Raw genomic sequence first — 17,497 nt, 5'->3', positions numbered from 1 at the left:
TTCAGTGATGTTGTGGAAACACAACTGAGGAAAAGATTATTAGTCTATTAAACAAAAGTTTCACCAAGAAAGAATTTGTGCATAGTTGTTTGTGTCTTGTGGTGGCAAGCGAGGGTTTGCACTGGTAGCTTATCTCAGCTATTGAAGGAGTCTTTGTTATCTTGCTTTTTACATTTAATTGTGCTCATTTTAAATCCATCAACTCTTTGGTTTAACCAACAGTCTTGTTACACGAAATGTGCATTTTTTTTTTATTTTTTTTTTTACCTCTATAGCAAATGATGCCAGCAGCCAAATACACTGCAGAACATGCTGATCACGGTTGCCTTGTCGTCCTGCCGTTGCCCTTGTCTGGCAACACTGAAGTCACTTAGTTTAAATTGCTGAAAGCAACTGTAAATCCCTCCCTAAAAGAGCCGTTTTCCAAATCCGTTCTTAGCAACCGTATCCATGCACAGGGCGGCCTCTTTTTTCTTTTCTAAAGTTTTCCAAAGAAGCTACTTTGCTAGTGTGGTGGGTTCACATGACCTACAAATATGGCAGCAGATACCCAAAAACTTTTGAGGTGGGGGGGGGGGGGTCAATTTTTTTGTTTCTTTGTTTGTTTTCACAAAGCTGGAAAGCAAAGAAGACAGATGTCGGATATAGATCAGGCAGCGTGGAAGACCGCTTGAGCAGCAGACTACATCAAAAATTAATAAGAACTCCTTTGTTTGTTCCTGCTGCTGTTGGCTTCCTGAATAACTCAGTGCGAGCTTTTACGTATACGATTGGTGCCTATGTCCCTTCTATGTTCTACTTTTATGTTCGTTTCCATTTCCTGCCGTTCGCTGCTGCCCACAAAACGAATTGCTCTTTGGCGATAACAAAGATAGTCTTGAATTCCTAATTATTTCGTTCCAAAGTAAAACAAGACAGGCTAACGTTAGCAAGCTAATGTCTGTGCCTTACTAACGGTACCATGAAATTTTATTTTTCAATCAAGTTCAACTGGTGCTCCAGCAATTAACATAAGTATTGAAAGTTTATCCAACCTTATCTAAACATGTGCCGATATATCGACTACAGTTGTCCATCATGCTAACCCCTTCAGATATTGCATGGACGGTCACTTGGCTGGTTCACAGAGGCGCAGGCTCAGTTGCTGCTTTGAAAGTAAGAATAGTCTCAAACAGCACTTATTTTTAATCAAGCAGTCTTCAAACTGTGTCTGTCAATTTGGCAAGTGTTAACTTGCTCGTGTGTGTGTGTGTGTGTGTGTGTGTGTGTGTGTATGTGTCATACCCAATTTGAATAGATCATCAGCATAACCCCATGTGGTAACTGAGGCAAGTGGTGGCTTAAATTGATGCTGACTACTACATCTGATAGTGCGGAATAACGCCTGAGGTGCTCCATTACGACAACCACAGCTGGTGGAGGTCAAGCTCTGCATATATTCTCATTAATGCTCCTTTCTTGTTTTATCTTATCAGTTTTTTCCTACTTAACTGTCGAAAGTCTGTGTATTCCTGGAGGGGCGAAGGGGGGATTTGAATTTAAAATACAGCCCAAACCACAGATGGTGGTTTTGGGCTATGTAAAGTTGCTCAAGAATGTCCAACTGCAGCCCCCGACTACTGTACCAGTGGAATATCAATGCACACTCCACTTATAAAACAGCCGCCCCTTCCAGTCCAACACCTTTAGTTACCACCAAAGTGAAATGGCTGCATTAAAGACCATATGTTTGTAAATAAACATTTGAAAATTACAATCATATTTAATTCTTGTTTTCTTGCTTAAATCACCTTCTATTTATATTTTGTCCAAACTCTTTATACCACAGCTTTCTTCACCCTGCTGTCTTCCTGTTTCTTTACCCCCGTCAGCTTTCTTCTTATACGGTGTCTTCTTTTTTTTGGTGTCATCCAAAACATGGAAGGACCATTTTTGTTATACTGATATATACACATGTATGATTTTGACCATCTACCTGTCCCTTTTCAAGGATAGCCAAGACCCGCGGCGAGGGGCAGGCGCACATCTCGCCAGAGCTTTCAAGTCAATTTGACAAATCAATGCACTTAACAGTACGGGTCAGCATTCTCCGGTTCACATGCGCGTCTCGACACTGCCAGTGACTACTTTGCAGGATGCCACCTGCTCTCCACAAGCTCATGCATCCGCACATTGACGCTGCACCATTAGGGGCAATTTGGTGGGGGGAGGGGAGCAATCACTGTCATGCTCAAGGTCACCGACGGCGGTGGAAGGCTGGGGCTCAAAGCACTGACCCTCAGTACTTTCAACAAACGCTGCACCTCATGTGCCAACGTGACAAAGCAAATGAACACACTGGGCAAATGGCATCGGTATGGCGAGTCACTGTAGTGGAAGAGATGTTTGCGAGCCCTTGCGCAGACAAACATGGCGCGTTCACGGGCCAAAGTGGATGCAGTGGCATTTGGAAGGTCAGTGGCCTATGGCTGAATGAAGAGACCATGAAAATTAACATGATCTCAAATTAGAAACATTAATGAGACTGCAGCTCCCTGCGCTAGCTAGTAACAGTCGCGGCCTAGCATGACACTCCGTTACACTTGGTTCAGCAATAGTCATGTAAAATTGAACTCTGCGATGATCTAAATTTAATGTGTTGCTCTTCGATAAAAACATTAATGCTTATTGATGTGGCACCTAGAAAGGCTTTATTGGCCCCAGACGGTATCTTCAGCAGTCAGCACAGCATATATATGCCATTGCCTAAAGCTAGAATGAAATATTGCGTTGGATTACATTTCTATGCTGCCCCTGTGATTTTGTGTTTGGTAGCAGGAAAATGTTCTACTGAGTTACGTGCCTTGCGCGTTCCTATTGTGGCTACGTTCAGCCAGGCAGCGATTCTCTGTTGGAGATGTTGTAGATAAGACGTAATTTGATGCTCTCATTTTGGAACAAAGCAACAGTCTTTATCCATTTCATGACAGCTAATCTTAGAGTTCCAGCCACGCTATTCATCCATGGTGGAAACGTGAAGGAAGAGATTGCTAAATCTAATTATCTTGCAAGGGTTTTGGTTCAGTCTTGTATTTCCTGCAACTCCTTTCTGCCTTTTTTTAAATAGCTTTGAGTTGCTGTTGCTTCTCAGCTTTTATGATTAACCAGCTGCAGTTCCCCTCTATGACTATTCAGCGTTAGCTAACAGATAAGGAGAACTAAGCAGGGGAACCTGAATACCTTCCATTGCAGAATCCTGAAAACCAGAAAAACAAAAACTTGGGCTGTGCACGTGCGTTGATCTTTCATCCCATTATGAGGGAAGAAGCAGACATGGAAGCTGACAGGTTATCATGTGGAGTAAATTCCCCATGAGACCTTTACCTCTCCGAGCGGCCGCCTGCCTGGAAGATTTGAGAACTGTTTTACTCTGTTTGTTCCAATTCTGTAGCGGCAGTGTTATGAAAAGCGGCAACGAATTTTAAGAACCTGGCTCTCTGCCTTCTACCGTCATGACAGTAATTTCATGCGCAGAGCTTTCAGTGTGAGGTAGTCATAAATTTACAACTGCTCTTTTTATTATTCAGCTGCTGTAATGCGGACTCCATGGGGAAAAAGCTAATTACAGCCTACATTGTATAGTTTTGTTGAATTCGTATCCGAGTATATTTCAGTTCCTTGAGGTTTTACATTCTAAGCCATTCAATGGAAGGTAGATGACTTAAGATTTCACAATTCACCCTTTCAAGGCCTGTTTTGAAAGTGTTTTCAGTCGGTCTTTCAATTCCTTTTGGTCTCTTTTTATGAAGGAAATACTGTAACTCACTCACCAGTTGGAAAGTTTGAATTTAATTCAAGCACAGGAAAGTGTTCCCGGAAAAAGTGGCTATAAGAAACGGCTCCGCAATTGACAGAACCGCAGTTCAGAGAAATGGATAAAATCTCAGTTCTAATAGTTGCATCCTGTCCTCAAAAAGGGCAAAAATGCAGTCGACGCTGCAGTACATCTGATTGCGGCGATTTGAGTTGAAAAAAAATTGCCAAATTGAACTGAGGGCTTATGACAGTTATTTTACTGTTCTTTACGCCAGCTTTACTCTAACATATGATAAGGCATTTGTAGCTTTCCTATCCCCCCCCCCCCTCCTCTATTTGTACCCAGTGCTCAGCACTTCTCTCTGCCAAACTGAGTATTGTCATTCAGCCTTGGCTCAGATTGAGCTTGTAGGCAGAGATTGCTTGGACAGGTGGAAAGAGATTTAGGATTTAACACGATGGTGTTGGGGACAAACTGAGGACTGTCACACAACCTAATGGCATTGACTAATGCAGCAGAGGAGCGAACGGTCGTAGGTTTACGGAGCGAAAAGTATGAGCAGGTGCACATTGTGCGGCACTTGGGCACGGATGGATGCGGAGAGAGATAGAAGTGACATGTTTCAGTGTTTGAAAAAAAAAACAGGTTGCGCAGAGTCGTGCTTTTGTTTAGTACCGGTGACAGCCAGCACAAGATTAAAGGCATCAATAAGATTTTTAAAGTCCCCTGTCAAGTACAGCAGCTTAGTGGGACAACACATTGCAGCAAGTGTGAAGAACGACTAACACAACAAAAGCCATACTTTTGCCAACTACAGACTTATATTAGACATGAAATGCGAATAAAGGTGAAGGTGACTCAACTCAAGCATGAGCTACTGACACTTGGGGTGTGTTTATACAATGACAGTGAAAATTAGTTTTCTGCTTTGAATGAGCACAAAGCTGGCGTTTTGTTTTTTTTACGGAAATCGCACAAACTGAAAGCGCACACGTGTGAAAACAGGCTCCAGGGTGAGAAAGTTTGAAAACACCACCATGTCTGGCTTCATGTAATTGCCAAAAACTGTATTTCTTCTTGGAGACGATGATGTCACTGGCACGCCACCGCCTCGCAGACGGCCGTGAGACGCAGATGACTACTCATAACAACTGCTCACTACAACAATGACGGGCAACAGATTTGTGTCGCTGCAAAAAAGATTCAGAAAATAGTCGCTTTTTAAATAAAAAAAAAAATACCGTCTTCCTTGCGAAGGAAGCTAATTAGCTTTACTAAGCTAAACTCTGGCATCTACAGTCAACGTATTTGCATCAGGACGAGACCTTGAGCGATAGCGCCATCCAGTAGTAACAGAGTGATGAAATACGTGATATAAAATATTGTCCTTTTTTTAAAAAAAAAAAAAACAACATAATAAGTGGTGTATTAACCAGATGGACACGGAGAATCCATAGCCAAATCTACAGGAAAATCCCATCTGGCATGTCAGGTTATTTAAATTCAGAAATACTGAACAGGTTGATTTTTTTTTTTTTTTGACTTGCGCCGACCGCCTCGGCGCCTGTTGGTGCAGGATGCGTTCAGACGTGAAGTGTGATAAACAGTTCTGAAATGAAAGCCCACTCTGATAAACAGTTTCTTGCCTCGGCTGTAAATTAGTTTGAGGCTCGACAAAATGAGCACCAGCCAGTCCCAATCGAGGCGCATCCCTTTCCCATGAAATTAGACAAATACGGCAGCGCGCACAAAAATCCACTCCATTCATTATCCCTCACTTTGAACATCAAAAAGCCTCACCGATAGAATATTTTGGAAGAGGAAAGCCGTCAAATGACCTCGGCGTGCGCCGTTAATTAAGCTGCACCTCGTCTCGCCGTGCTCCTCAATTCAATTAACAAGAATTATCCCAGAGCAGATACGGAGAAATCCACACGTTTACTTGACATCTGCGACAAGGCGGAACTGCGACAGTCGGTGAAACAGATGTTGCCGAAAACGAACGCGTCAGTCAAAAACGTTGCCTCTTCACTTCACTCGCTCGGCCCGGTCCGTCTCCGTCCCTCCCCCCCACCCCCGCCCGCCCCCCTTCCTGGACGCTGCGAGGCCACTCCTGCCCCGTCCTTCATCGCTCCGCTTCCGCTTGTGCGCAGACGCCGACGCCGCTGTGCACACTTTCACATGGCCTTGCTCATGCATAATATAGAGCCAGGGTTTTGGGCCCGTTTAGTCACGCATCTTAGTCAACCACAGGAACCCTTGACTGGCCCTTTGGGAGCTTCTGCGGGGAAACAAGTGATGCTTTGTTCTAATTAGGCACAGAAGTGTTTAAGGCAATACTTTGCGCTGCCAAATAAAATAAATCTGTCTTTGTCATCCGGTCTTTGGTTAAATCCAGAGGGAAATACACTGATTTTTTTTTTTTTTTGCAGACACTAATACCTCTGAAGTAAATGTTGCAGGAAGGGAACGTTTCAAAAATAAAACGCACAGTACTTCCTATTTAAGGAAATCATAATCACCCTTCGTTCCTGCTACCAGTCAAGGTTTGCCACCTTGGATACACAGTTCTTTGCCTGAGTAACTGAAAAATGACATGTCTGCTCATTATTGACAAGCATCTGAAGCGCACATTGAGACGCACACACTGATGGTGACATCAGTTTCCGGCTCTGGTGTTTTTCTCCTAATGTTCAGGATCTCTTGTTGCTGAGCATCCTAGTCATGGATATTTGAAATAGTGAATAGTGAAATATCGGACTTTTTTTTTAATATCTGTGTTTCTCTTCTGCAGTGTCTCTGGAGGTACAGATCACGCCAAACCAGGGCGAGATAAGCCTCGGAGAATCCAAATTCTTCGTGTGCGAAGGTAAGTTTGTACATTCGAGAGCTTCCTCGGCAGACTTGAACATTTTATAGCTTCTAATTAAAGGCTACAGCATGCACCCCTGCTGATGGCAGTGCAAAAAATATTCTGGCTAGAAACGTTATTTATGGTCCCATTTTCACATCTTTATTTGCCAGCCTGACTCCACCGTGGCAGCCTCGCAAGATTCATTCCCCAAAAACATAATAAAAGGAGTATTAGCCCTCTGTTTACAGCCTTATGCAAAAATGCTCGGTTTGAACTTCCTGCTAAATCTGTTGTTATGATTGGAAGGGAAATAAAACAAGACGGCAGCTCTCAGAGGGTTGACCAAAAAGCCAGTTGGGGTTGTTGTTGCCAACCAGTGAGATGTATCGGTGCCCAGTGTGACATCATTAAGGGCTGAAGTCCATCAACTCTATATTTAGTGCACATTTTCTAAAAACAAATAAGTTCAGTGATCAGAAAAAAAGTGAAGGATGGACTTTTCGTAACTCTCTCAATTTCACTGACAGGCTGGAGACACTTACGAAATGAAATAATTTCCAACAATGTGGCCTTTTAAACAACAACAACAACAACAACAACAACAACAGCTCGGTGTTGAGCCCCAGCCATCAGTCCCCGGCATGCACGCCAACAACAACCGACCTGTGCTCCTGCGGCTGAGTGCCTGAATATCAGACGCCTTGTTTCTGACACGCTGTTCTTGCTTGTTCTCTCAGTTGTAGGCGTCGCCAAGAAGATAGAATGGTTCGGACCAAGCGGGGACAGGATAGAACTGAACAGACCAGACATCACAGTCACCCTTAACGATGAGTCATCGTCTGTCCTCACACTGTATAATGCCGGGAACGAGAACGAAGGGACGTACAAGTGCGTCGCCACCAACGGGGACGAGCAGGGGGAGTCGACCGTCAAAGTGAAGATCTTCCGTGAGGGTTTTTCCCTTATTTTCACCCCCCACCACCACCCCCACCCCCATATTACTCATCATATTATTGATTGGTGTGAGCATAGCAGAGAGAGAGAAAATTCTGTCTATTGAACTGATAGTATTTCATTGACTGCTCAAGGGCAACACATTACTCTTATTCTTTTCAAGTGAGGATGGATTTTTCATCAGTTCAATAAATGGTCGGAACACCATTAGGGGGCTGCTTAATGATCCTGTCTGTTGCTCCGTTCCTATGAGTAATGGCTTTTATTTTCCGTGAATGCCAAGCATCAGCAAATGTCCATCAGGGATGAAACACTTTCTTTTTTTCCTTCTTCTTCTTCTTCTTCTTCTTCTTCTTCTTTTCCCAAACACAAATTTCCCTGCCACTTCACTTTCTCATCACAAGCTATTAGTAGAAGTGTTCACCCACATAGTCAGGACATAAAAATCGATATGCAGTGTCAATTGCAAAACAAGATTGCAATTTCTGTTTTTTTTATATTTTTTTTTTTAGGATCCCTCTCCCTTTGCAAGACGCTGAGGCAAAATTGGAAAATTGTGTTTTGAGGAGGAAAATATTTCTTCTGAAGTGTTACACGCTTTATCGCACTCTGTTGTCCACAGAATACATATTCCGGTAAAAAAAAAAAAAAAAAAAAGGACAAGAAAAAAAGGAAACAGCCACTGACAGTAAACATCAATTGTCGCCCTCTGTGATGACAGCAGCGGTTTGGTAACGCAGTGCGCTGCCACTCGCGGAAAGTCTCCCTCATTTCCCTGCCGCTCGGATGAAGGAGCCTCAGTTGCGCTATTACTTTCCTCCGTCTGTCTGTCTGTCTGTCTGTCCATCTGCGGCCGTCAGCACTTTGCTTTGAATCAAGCTCCGCAGAGTATCCTTCCCTTCTTGTTTCCTCCTCAAGTACATACGCTTATGTTAGCTTTCGTACGCAGTGAATTATTACACCAGATGACTGCGACTACAATCGTGCTGTCCTAAAACAATAGAGAGTGAGAGAAAAAAAAAAAGTACATTACAAATCCGTCCCTTTGTTTGACTGTCTTCATGTGCGGGCCGCTGGGATGGGAGATTCCCTGACGGTGGGATTTCATTTAACCGAAGACACGCTTGCATTCCATTTGCAGAAAAGATCACCTTCAAAAACGCGCCGACTCCGCAAGAGTTCAACGAGGGGGACAACGCCATCATCGTTTGTGATGTCATCAGCTCGCCGCCGCCCACTGTCATTTGGAAGTACAGAGGGTTGAAAATACAGATGGAAACCGACGGTAGGGGTCGTTTGAAGACTTTATTTCCGTTTCACTGTTCCCAGGTTGCTGAAATGTCTTTACATTGAGCACTTCATATAGCAATCTGTCAGATATATTATTAGAAACCGGAAACCTCAACGCCGCTGCACAGTTTTTGATGTCTTGCTGGACGGCTCTTGAACATTCAAATCAAAGTCTCCACTTTGTCTGCAAGCGTGAGGCACAGTGACAGGTTAAATTATTAATTAAAAACACGGCTAATGTAAACTGAAGCGCAGTGGTTCAGAAGCTCAGCTACTGCCGAGACCCTCGCTGCTTTGTCCTTTGCCACGAGAAAAATGATCATATTTTGCTTCTGAATTTAAAAACACAACCTGAATTTCACCTCCCCGACACTGAGCAATAATGTCATAAAGGGTTGGCAGTGGGCTCGGTATTGTTGCCATTTGTCTCCTGGAGGATAATAACATAAGCTCATGTGTGGACTGTAATAGTGTTTTGAATTACACCGTGATTAAATTCACTCACTGCACATTTCATCTGGAAGCCGGTGTCCTCGCAGGCTGTGGTCATATTCCTGCGCTGCTAAGGCAGGGGAGAGAAACGTCGGGCGCGCTCACTCATTTCCAACAGACTAGATGAACATTGCATCTTATCTGCTGTATTGTCAGTCGTCTCTATAATATGCCGCCGCTCCGCCGAGACCAAAACATTGCAAATCCTGCCGACCAAATAAAAGCTTGAGGGACCAATTCAAATTAAGTTTGTAATAACACCGCGGGAACTATTCAGAGTTTCATTTGGAGGGTTTAACAAGAAACAATCGCATTGTGTTAATGTAGAACATGACTTGAGATGGTTGAGAGAGGATGATTTTCTTTCCTATCTGATTATCTGTCGAGCTTTATGCTCCTGTGTAAAGAGTAGCACACTTTTGTGTTGAACCTCTGGGTGATTGACAACTGGGTTAGTTGATGGTGGAAGAGTTTAGGCGAGATTCTGGATGATCAGGCACAATAAAAGGAACGTAGATGAACCAGGAGAGCTGAATTTAAAGTTAGAAAAGCCAAGCAAAGTCAAAAAGTCAAAACCTAATATGTAAAAGTTTGTGCAAAAAAAGCATCAAGTAAGAAAAAATAATTGTTGCTTTTGTGGTGTTACGGCCCACTGCAGAAAGTTCGACCTAAACTGTCCACTCAAGGCTCCGATCCAACCTCGCCAACTCCATAGGCAGCATTCGGTTCAAGGGCCTCATTAAAAGCAGACAAAGATAACTGCGAGTATCCACTCACTCCTTCACGTGGCATTCCATTTATTCTCCGTCCCCCCCCCCCCCCCTTCAGTTCGGTTCAAGGTACTTAGCAACAACCACCTCCAAATCCGTGGAATAAAGAAGACCGACGAGGGCCCCTACACTTGTGAGGGTCGCCAAATGGCTCGCGGCGAGATTGATCTGCGGGTCATAAAGGTCATCGTGAACGGTGAGAAAGAATCTCTCTGCCTCTCACTTTTTCCCCACTCCCCCCCCCCCCCCCCCCCCTCCTCTTGCATGTGGCAGGTGTCCCATGACGCCTGAATAAGCTGAAGAGCCACAGAGGCGAGCAGGGCTCAGCATCGGTGTGGAGACCGTTGCCTGGGGCAACCGTGTATCAAAGATATTCCATGCTAATGAAGCCTGTTTTTCCCTCCAACTTCTGAGGCCGGCAAATGAGCGTTCCCGAAACAAGTGTTCTGAATTTGTCACCGCGCCCGCCTCTTGTTTTCATCCTCCTACAACCTGCCACATGCATGTCCCCATGTTTTATTTAGTGGGTTATTTATGTGTTGCTGTCTTTTTTTTTTTCTTTTTTTTTTGCAGTGCTGCCCACCATCAGGGTGTGGCAGACAGAGGTGAACGCCACAGCAGATGTCGGGCAGCCGGCCATGTTGACTTGTGCCGTTGACGGCTACCCTGAACCCATGGTGACCTGGACAAGGTAAGGCCTCTGCCAGCAAGCCAAAAGGCTGCCACGCTGTCATGTGACGGCTAATTTGCCCCCCCCCCCTTTTTTTTTTTTGTTTCAGTCTAAATGATTAATGATTCAGCCGAGCCGCGTTTTGAAACGGCTCCTGTCTTGGCACTCGTGCCTGCCGAGGTTAATGGAAATGTCATAAGTTCTGCAGGTATTTGGCCATTTTGAAAGTTTCAACCTGATAATGGGTGGCGAGAACGTTAACGGAGCCCCCAAAGTTATTACAGTGCATCCTGAGGGAGCCTGAATATGAGAGGAACATTTTTCTTCGCAGCACCGTCCAATAATCGTCGGGACATTTCATTGTGGACTGATAAGCTAACCCGCGCTAAAGGAGAAGTCGGGGGATTACTTAATGTGATCCACGTCCGTCCTCCATGGGTCGGAGATGTTTGAACAGAATTTTACTGCAGGTTTTACCAGGGTTTAGTTATTTTCCATAAAATTGTCGACCAACCAGAGAACCACTGGGCTCCATTTTATTTTTCCCCCCACTGGTCTCCATAAATGTTTGATGACTTTTTTTTTTTCCTTTGCTTTGTGGAAGTACCTCTGCAATGTAATGCCGCATTGTGTTCCTGACCCCCATTTGTAAAATGTCTTTTTGGAATAGTCATAAACTCCTTTACCGCCTCACTTTGTCTTTAAAGTTTAAATTCCCATAGACTATGAATATGTAATAAGCTCAAGCGTTGGTCCGATGCAGGAAAATGTGATCTTCTCGACTAGAATGTGAAGAATTGCGGTTGACATTGTGGTCTTATGAGCGGAGCAACAGTTTTACGGTGCCTAACCCCAACCATTTGCTCCATCAGGGGTAGAGTGGTTCTGGAGGCGGGAGAGAAGTACAGCTTCAACGACGACGGCTCCGAAATGACCATAATGGAGGTGACCAAGCTGGATGAGGGAGACTACACCTGCATCGCCAGGAACAAGGCCGGGGAGAGCGAACAGGAGCTCAGCCTGACCGTTTTCGGTGAGGAAGAAAGGCTTTGTGTCGAGTCCGCGCGGTTGGGAGGGAGCGACAATGAAATGATTCCATGTGTGTAGGCCTGAGCCAGGAGAGTATGTAGGAGGTGGAGGAATAACAGTGCGGTTATGTGTCTGTTTTTTTTTTTTTTTTTTCAACCGATACAACATTAGGTGCTATTTCAGTGTGGGCTGTAGCTGTTCCATGTAAAGCTGACGCTCAAGGATTTAGAGAAGTGACCAAGTGGGCTGAGCGCAGCTGAACTCTTTGAAATCTTTTTCCTTCTTCCTTCATTTTCCCCAGTAGCTTATTGGCTTTATTTTTGCATGCGAGGCTGACCGGAATTTCAATCAGGGCGTATTTCGCGCAATCTCCCTGTCAATTAAATTTACCTTGCGCCTGCTACTGCAGTCTATTTTTCTAAATAATAGAGGTGGCCGGGACCTTGTTCCATGGTGCTCAGTGGTTAAACAATTACCGTGAAATTAGTGACTACAGCTCTTCGGAACATATTGCTCACCTGTTCTGCCAAGAATAACCTCATTATAATGATGGGGCTTTTTTTCCACTGAGATAAAACTGCAGTCTCTTTACATAATTCATCATTCACTTTCCTATGAAGTGGCACCTACTATTCTTTTAAAAGCTCTGGAAAGGCAACCAAATGATTTCCTTTACATGTCGGAGTGCATTTCCATATGAAGCATATTATTATTTATGTATATTTTTAAATTAGTCACAGGTAGGAAATAATACGTCTTCGTCATATTAAGCGTTCTGCTTGGGGCAGCGCGGTGCCCGAGCTGCGTGGAGACTGCATGTTCTCCCTGTGTCTGTGTGGGTTCTCTCCAGGGACTGCGGCTCCTTCCAACACTATAGAAACACTGACGTGAGGTGATTTGGCAGCTTTGGATCGTCCATATGCACGAACGTGAGCAAGAACGGTTCTTTGTCTCTCCATTGGCGCATTTACATAAATTATCGAGCAACTTTAAAGGAAACTTTTGAAAAATAAAAAAACACGAGTGACGCGTTTCCATGAAAGGATTATGTGCAAATGTAGGAGGCTATGTGAAATGCAGTTGCTTCAGAGTAGGTGTTACATGCCTACCAGAAGAAGCAGAGGTTTTTAAAAAAATAAATAAATAAATGAATAACAGCAGAATTTCAGCACTGTTTTGAGTAGCTGTTACATTTTTCTTTTTCCGCGAATGAGGTCGAGGAACACTTTGGTCCCCTCGTCCTCATTCGTCTCGCTAACGGCCCTGTTGCCCTGCTGGTCATGGAAAAAAAAATACAGGACGATGCAAATAGCACAGGGTCGCTAGGTCACATATGATTCAGTTTCCAAAAACAATTTGCACACTGGCTTTAATTTGAAGAAGACTCATTTGCAAATTAGCGCGATCACAATCTCTGATGCAAGATTCCTCCTAATGTGCATTAAGAGGCTTAATGAAAACGCATTATCAGTGGCCGTGCGATTAACTCGGCTACTTGTCCAGGTTTTAACCCCGCCTTGACCCCCCCGAGACAGCTGGGATGGGATCCAGCAGCCCCGCGAACCCCGAGCGGGAGAAGCGCTGTTAGAAAATGGATGGAATCCAGCCAGTAAAAAAAAAAAGATAAAACCTTTGCGACACGTTTCGTCAGCGCCGTTTTGTAACCATCACATTGTCTTATATAGGATCTTCAAATCACATCTCACAATTGGTCACATTTCATCCGCAGACGTGGTGGGTGACGCTCGGACGTCAGAACGCGGCAGTCGACACGTTTGTCTGGCAGCGTCGGCGGCAACGCTGCTCGAGAATATGACACCTTTACTCCGGCTGTTTAACATTCTACCAAAACCAAAGAGCGGGCGGAAATATCCATCACGGAACATAACCAGTCTGAAGGAGACAATTCTTCTGCTCATGCGACCTCAAAGTCTCAGGGAGAATTGAGTTTTTGAGCGGGGGGGATTTCTCCGGAGGTTTTCCGTGACTGCATTACTCAAGGCGGGGTTCTGCTCCGCTTCTGTGTTTTATTCACCCTTATGCAGCACTCAGAGGTGGCCCACAATAATAGACTGACAGCGCCGTGTCTCACAGAGCTGCTCCCCAGGTTGCCTTTCTAATTACAGGATATCTGCAGGCTTTTGTTTATTCAGAAATCACGTTTTGACTCGGCAGCCGTTTCTTTTTCCTTCTTTGTTAGTTGTCAGCAGACACCGAGGACGGCTTAAAAATGAATTCTCTTGTATATTTTGGAAGCGTACATCATGCATACGGTAAACTATTACAAAAAAAAAAAAAAAAAGACGAGTAACGTGCAGCATTACGAGTGACTCCTGACTTTCACCCTCATAATATCAGAGTCGTGGCTTCTATTCAAGGTTAAACTTTTAAACAACACAAATACAAGTAAATGCTTATTAATTCAATGTTATTCCACCTCTGGGGACAGAAAATATACTAACAGATAAATAAACACAGCCATATAAGTCTCTTTTCCTCCGATCCACTATTTGAACTCGTGTCAGACCAACACGGTTGCTCTTCTGCAAACTTGACCTTTCGCCGTGAGATCAATTCGTCGTCCTTGTACGCCGAGACAATAAAGGCTTTATTTGTGTCTTTCCAGTCAAGCCTAAGATCACCTACATCATGAACCAGACCACTTCAGAGATGGCGGAGCAGGTAACTCTGACTTGCGAGGCGTCGGGAGATCCCACTCCCACCATCAGCTGGAGCTCCGGTGGGCGTGTCTTCAGCGAAGCCGAGCAGGTACCCTAATCGAAACCGTTTGAGTAACCGTGGATGTAGGAAAAAAAACAAAAACTTTTAACTAGTTTTGGATGCAAGAATCCTGCAAGAATCTTTTTTTTTTTCCCCTTCCCCCTGCTGGAGTTATTGGCCCAGTTGCACACGAGAGAGAAATTCTCACCTTTTGAAGTATCAAGAACACACTGGGACGACAACAGTGAAAACCCTCTTCAGAGATGCCTGGCAGAAGTTGCACTCTGAAGAATATTTCAGCAGTTCCAGTCAAAGGATACAAGTATACAAACGTAGAGCATTTTTTTTGAAAGAATGCATTAGGGTGTAGAAGTGAGGCAGACTGAGCTGCAAGCAGCAGAAGCCAGGCGACAGCGTTTCAAAGCGCGATGGGCTCTGTCAAAAATTGGGCGGGTGCAGGTGGAGGCGACCTCTGCACTGCAACGGCTAAACACTCTCAACAAGTTATTTCACCCCTGCACGTTTCGCCGACATCAGCAGCTCCTCAGAGACGGCCCAGTGGATCTCATGTAATTAGCAAGAAACTCAGCCAGAGAGCCAATAATGGGGGAGTACATTCAGACCCGACTCCAGTTTTCCCCAAGGTCAAGAAAATCTGAATCAGAAACCCAATTATAGTTGCCCAAAATAAGTACGCAATTGAAAGTCTCATTAAAAGCCCTTTCTGCTTTTTTTTTTTTCCCTCTGTACAGTGCCAGAGTAAGCACTTGAACTATCAAGTGTTTAAGTGTTTTCAATCACAGTGCCATTTCTCTGCTCATGCTGATGATTGAAAAGGTTTTTTTTTTTACTCCTATCTTATATATTTTATTTTATTTTGTCTGTGCATATTCCGCTACCATGGTCTGTATATTTCTTCAACTACTTTTCTCAAGAGCTTTGCTGTGTTCCATATCACATACTCGCACTAGCGCACTCCGGAGCGGTGAGCGGCAGCGCTGTCCAGTTGCTGGCACCCGTTTATCAAACAGACGCCAGCGGACGAATGAGTGCGCAGCTGTTGAAAGCAGTTGTAACACACACACATTTCCTGGTGATTTTTTTTTATTTATTCTTTTTGCCTGGGGGCCTCTAGACTTTACAATATGCAGGTGCTTAGTGTAGCGGGGACTAAAACTTCTCAGAGATAAGAAAAATGCCATAACAAGAAGAAGAAAAAACATTTGGAAGTTGGAAGCGGCACATCTGGAAGGAAATCACTACTGCAGTCAATAGAGTTGGTGGGAACCACCGATATCCATCTGATTAGTGTTAAATGTATACGTCAGCAACACGCATCTTCTATAGTCTTGACTACACTGGATGTATATTGCAGATAACTATTATAGCCCCAGGCTGTAATGTAACTCCAATTATTGACATCTGTGTGCAACACATGGGTCGGACCTGTTACAAGATGCAGCGTCCTCATTAGTGATGCGAGCCTTGAAAAGCAACACACTGGCCCGGTCAGTTCCGGCTCAATGCTGGTGGAAAGGACAGCGCAGGGACTAATATTATTGTAATTTATTTAAAAAGGAACTTTTTTTCTCTCTTTGAAAACAATAACACTTTTCTGTTTAGATCTGTAGTATCTGCAGCCGTGGCACAAATGTGCCCATTTGGGGCAAGTATAAAAACTGGATCTGGTCTTTGCCAATGTTTAGACTCAATTAATCAAGAAAACACTCATTCATTAAATGTAACACATGGGGAAAAAAACAAAACAAAACCAACGCAACAGAGCCAGAGAGTGAGAGAGGGGAAACTGCAAAGTTGAGTACATTTTAGATGCCAGATTGAGAGTTAGGTGTGCATCTGTGCTACTATGAATTCTTAATGGCTGACATTGAATCACGAAGCTAACTGTCTTTAAATCCCCGAAGACTGCCGCAATATTTCCACCAGCTATTTCACACGAGGTCAGACCTGGTGCGAGTTTCAAAAACCGGCACGAACTGGTAAAACGCTGCTCACTGCGTGGGATTGAGAATACCCCCATTATTTTTGCTGCGTGCGTGCGTGCTTTGTAAAGGAGGGCCAGCGCGCGACGCACAAATCTCAGACGTGGGCTGTGTTGTCCAAAGTCGTGCTCAGTCAACTTGCACTTACAGGAAGTGTTTAGAGCTTTTTTTTGTTGCCCCCTGTTTTTCTTCTACTACTGTTTCAAAGGCACCAGATTATAATCACGACAATTTATTTTCGTTCCACACAAACATTTGGATAATACACAGCAATTTCACTGACGCCTCAGCGCTAACGCGTTTTTTCCGCCGCTGAAAACATTGACAGCGCAGTGCGGTATGCGATTTGGAACACACCTCTTGGCTTTTGCTTCATTACATCCTTAATACATTTGGTGAGAGCATATTACAAGCATTTGCATCCAAACCATCAGAGACAACGAATACGCAGCGGGGTTTTTTTTTTTTTTCTTCAATGCACTTCTGTCGCCCCATTGGCCCGCTTCTTCAAGGTCACGGTGTCTTGAGAGGTAATGAGGGGGAAAAAGCCTCGAGAGAGATGCTGTTGTTCACGGAGGAATTCTTGAGCCAGTCCATTACATGCGCTACAATTTTTTTCCCCCCCTACAGGCACATCTAAACAGGATCTATCAGGTATGAAAATCCGCGTGGCACAGAAATGTACTGGACTAGTGATGCCAAAGTACGCCTCCACAGAGAGTCAAATAATCCCCCTTTTATTGAATATTTCCCCTGCTGTTCCTCGAGAGAAAAACCCCAAAGAATGATCCCCAACCATCTTATGAAATTGATTTGGCTGCTGCATGCTTCCCAAATGTAGCCTGCAAAACCTAACTGATCTTGTGCGCCCACCTTATCTCACAAGACCAGATTTAAAAAAAAAAGAAAAGAAAAGAA

General features: G+C 44.1%; 1 protein-coding gene across 5 annotated transcripts in view; it reads left to right on the top strand.

Annotated features, from left to right (window-relative positions):
* Nucleotides 1-17,497, top strand: part of ncam1b (neural cell adhesion molecule 1b) — a 64,747-nt gene that overhangs the window by 18,272 nt on the left and 28,978 nt on the right. For 3 of the 5 annotated variants that reach the window (XM_076036358.1, XM_076036363.1, XM_076036361.1), the window contains exons 2-9: nucleotides 6,591-6,665; nucleotides 7,388-7,597; nucleotides 8,746-8,889; nucleotides 10,215-10,352; nucleotides 10,730-10,847; nucleotides 11,699-11,859; nucleotides 14,482-14,624; nucleotides 17,210-17,233. In XM_076036358.1, coding sequence (XP_075892473.1) covers nucleotides 6,591-6,665; nucleotides 7,388-7,597; nucleotides 8,746-8,889; nucleotides 10,215-10,352; nucleotides 10,730-10,847; nucleotides 11,699-11,859; nucleotides 14,482-14,624; nucleotides 17,210-17,233 — 1,013 coding nt within the window. The remainder of the gene's footprint in view (nucleotides 1-6,590; nucleotides 6,666-7,387; nucleotides 7,598-8,745; nucleotides 8,890-10,214; nucleotides 10,353-10,729; nucleotides 10,848-11,698; nucleotides 11,860-14,481; nucleotides 14,625-17,209; nucleotides 17,234-17,497) is intronic. The other 2 variants (XM_076036360.1, XM_076036359.1) reach the window with 1 other exon arrangement.

Source organism: Nelusetta ayraudi, unplaced genomic scaffold (assembly GCF_046127955.1).
Source record: "Nelusetta ayraudi isolate G7.1 ecotype Tasmania unplaced genomic scaffold, CSIRO-AGI_Nayr_v1 ptg000048l, whole genome shotgun sequence".
NCBI lineage: Eukaryota > Metazoa > Chordata > Actinopteri > Tetraodontiformes > Monacanthidae > Nelusetta > Nelusetta ayraudi.
The sequence above is the reverse complement of the archived record's forward strand: the minus strand, read 5'-3'. Positions and strand labels throughout refer to the sequence as shown.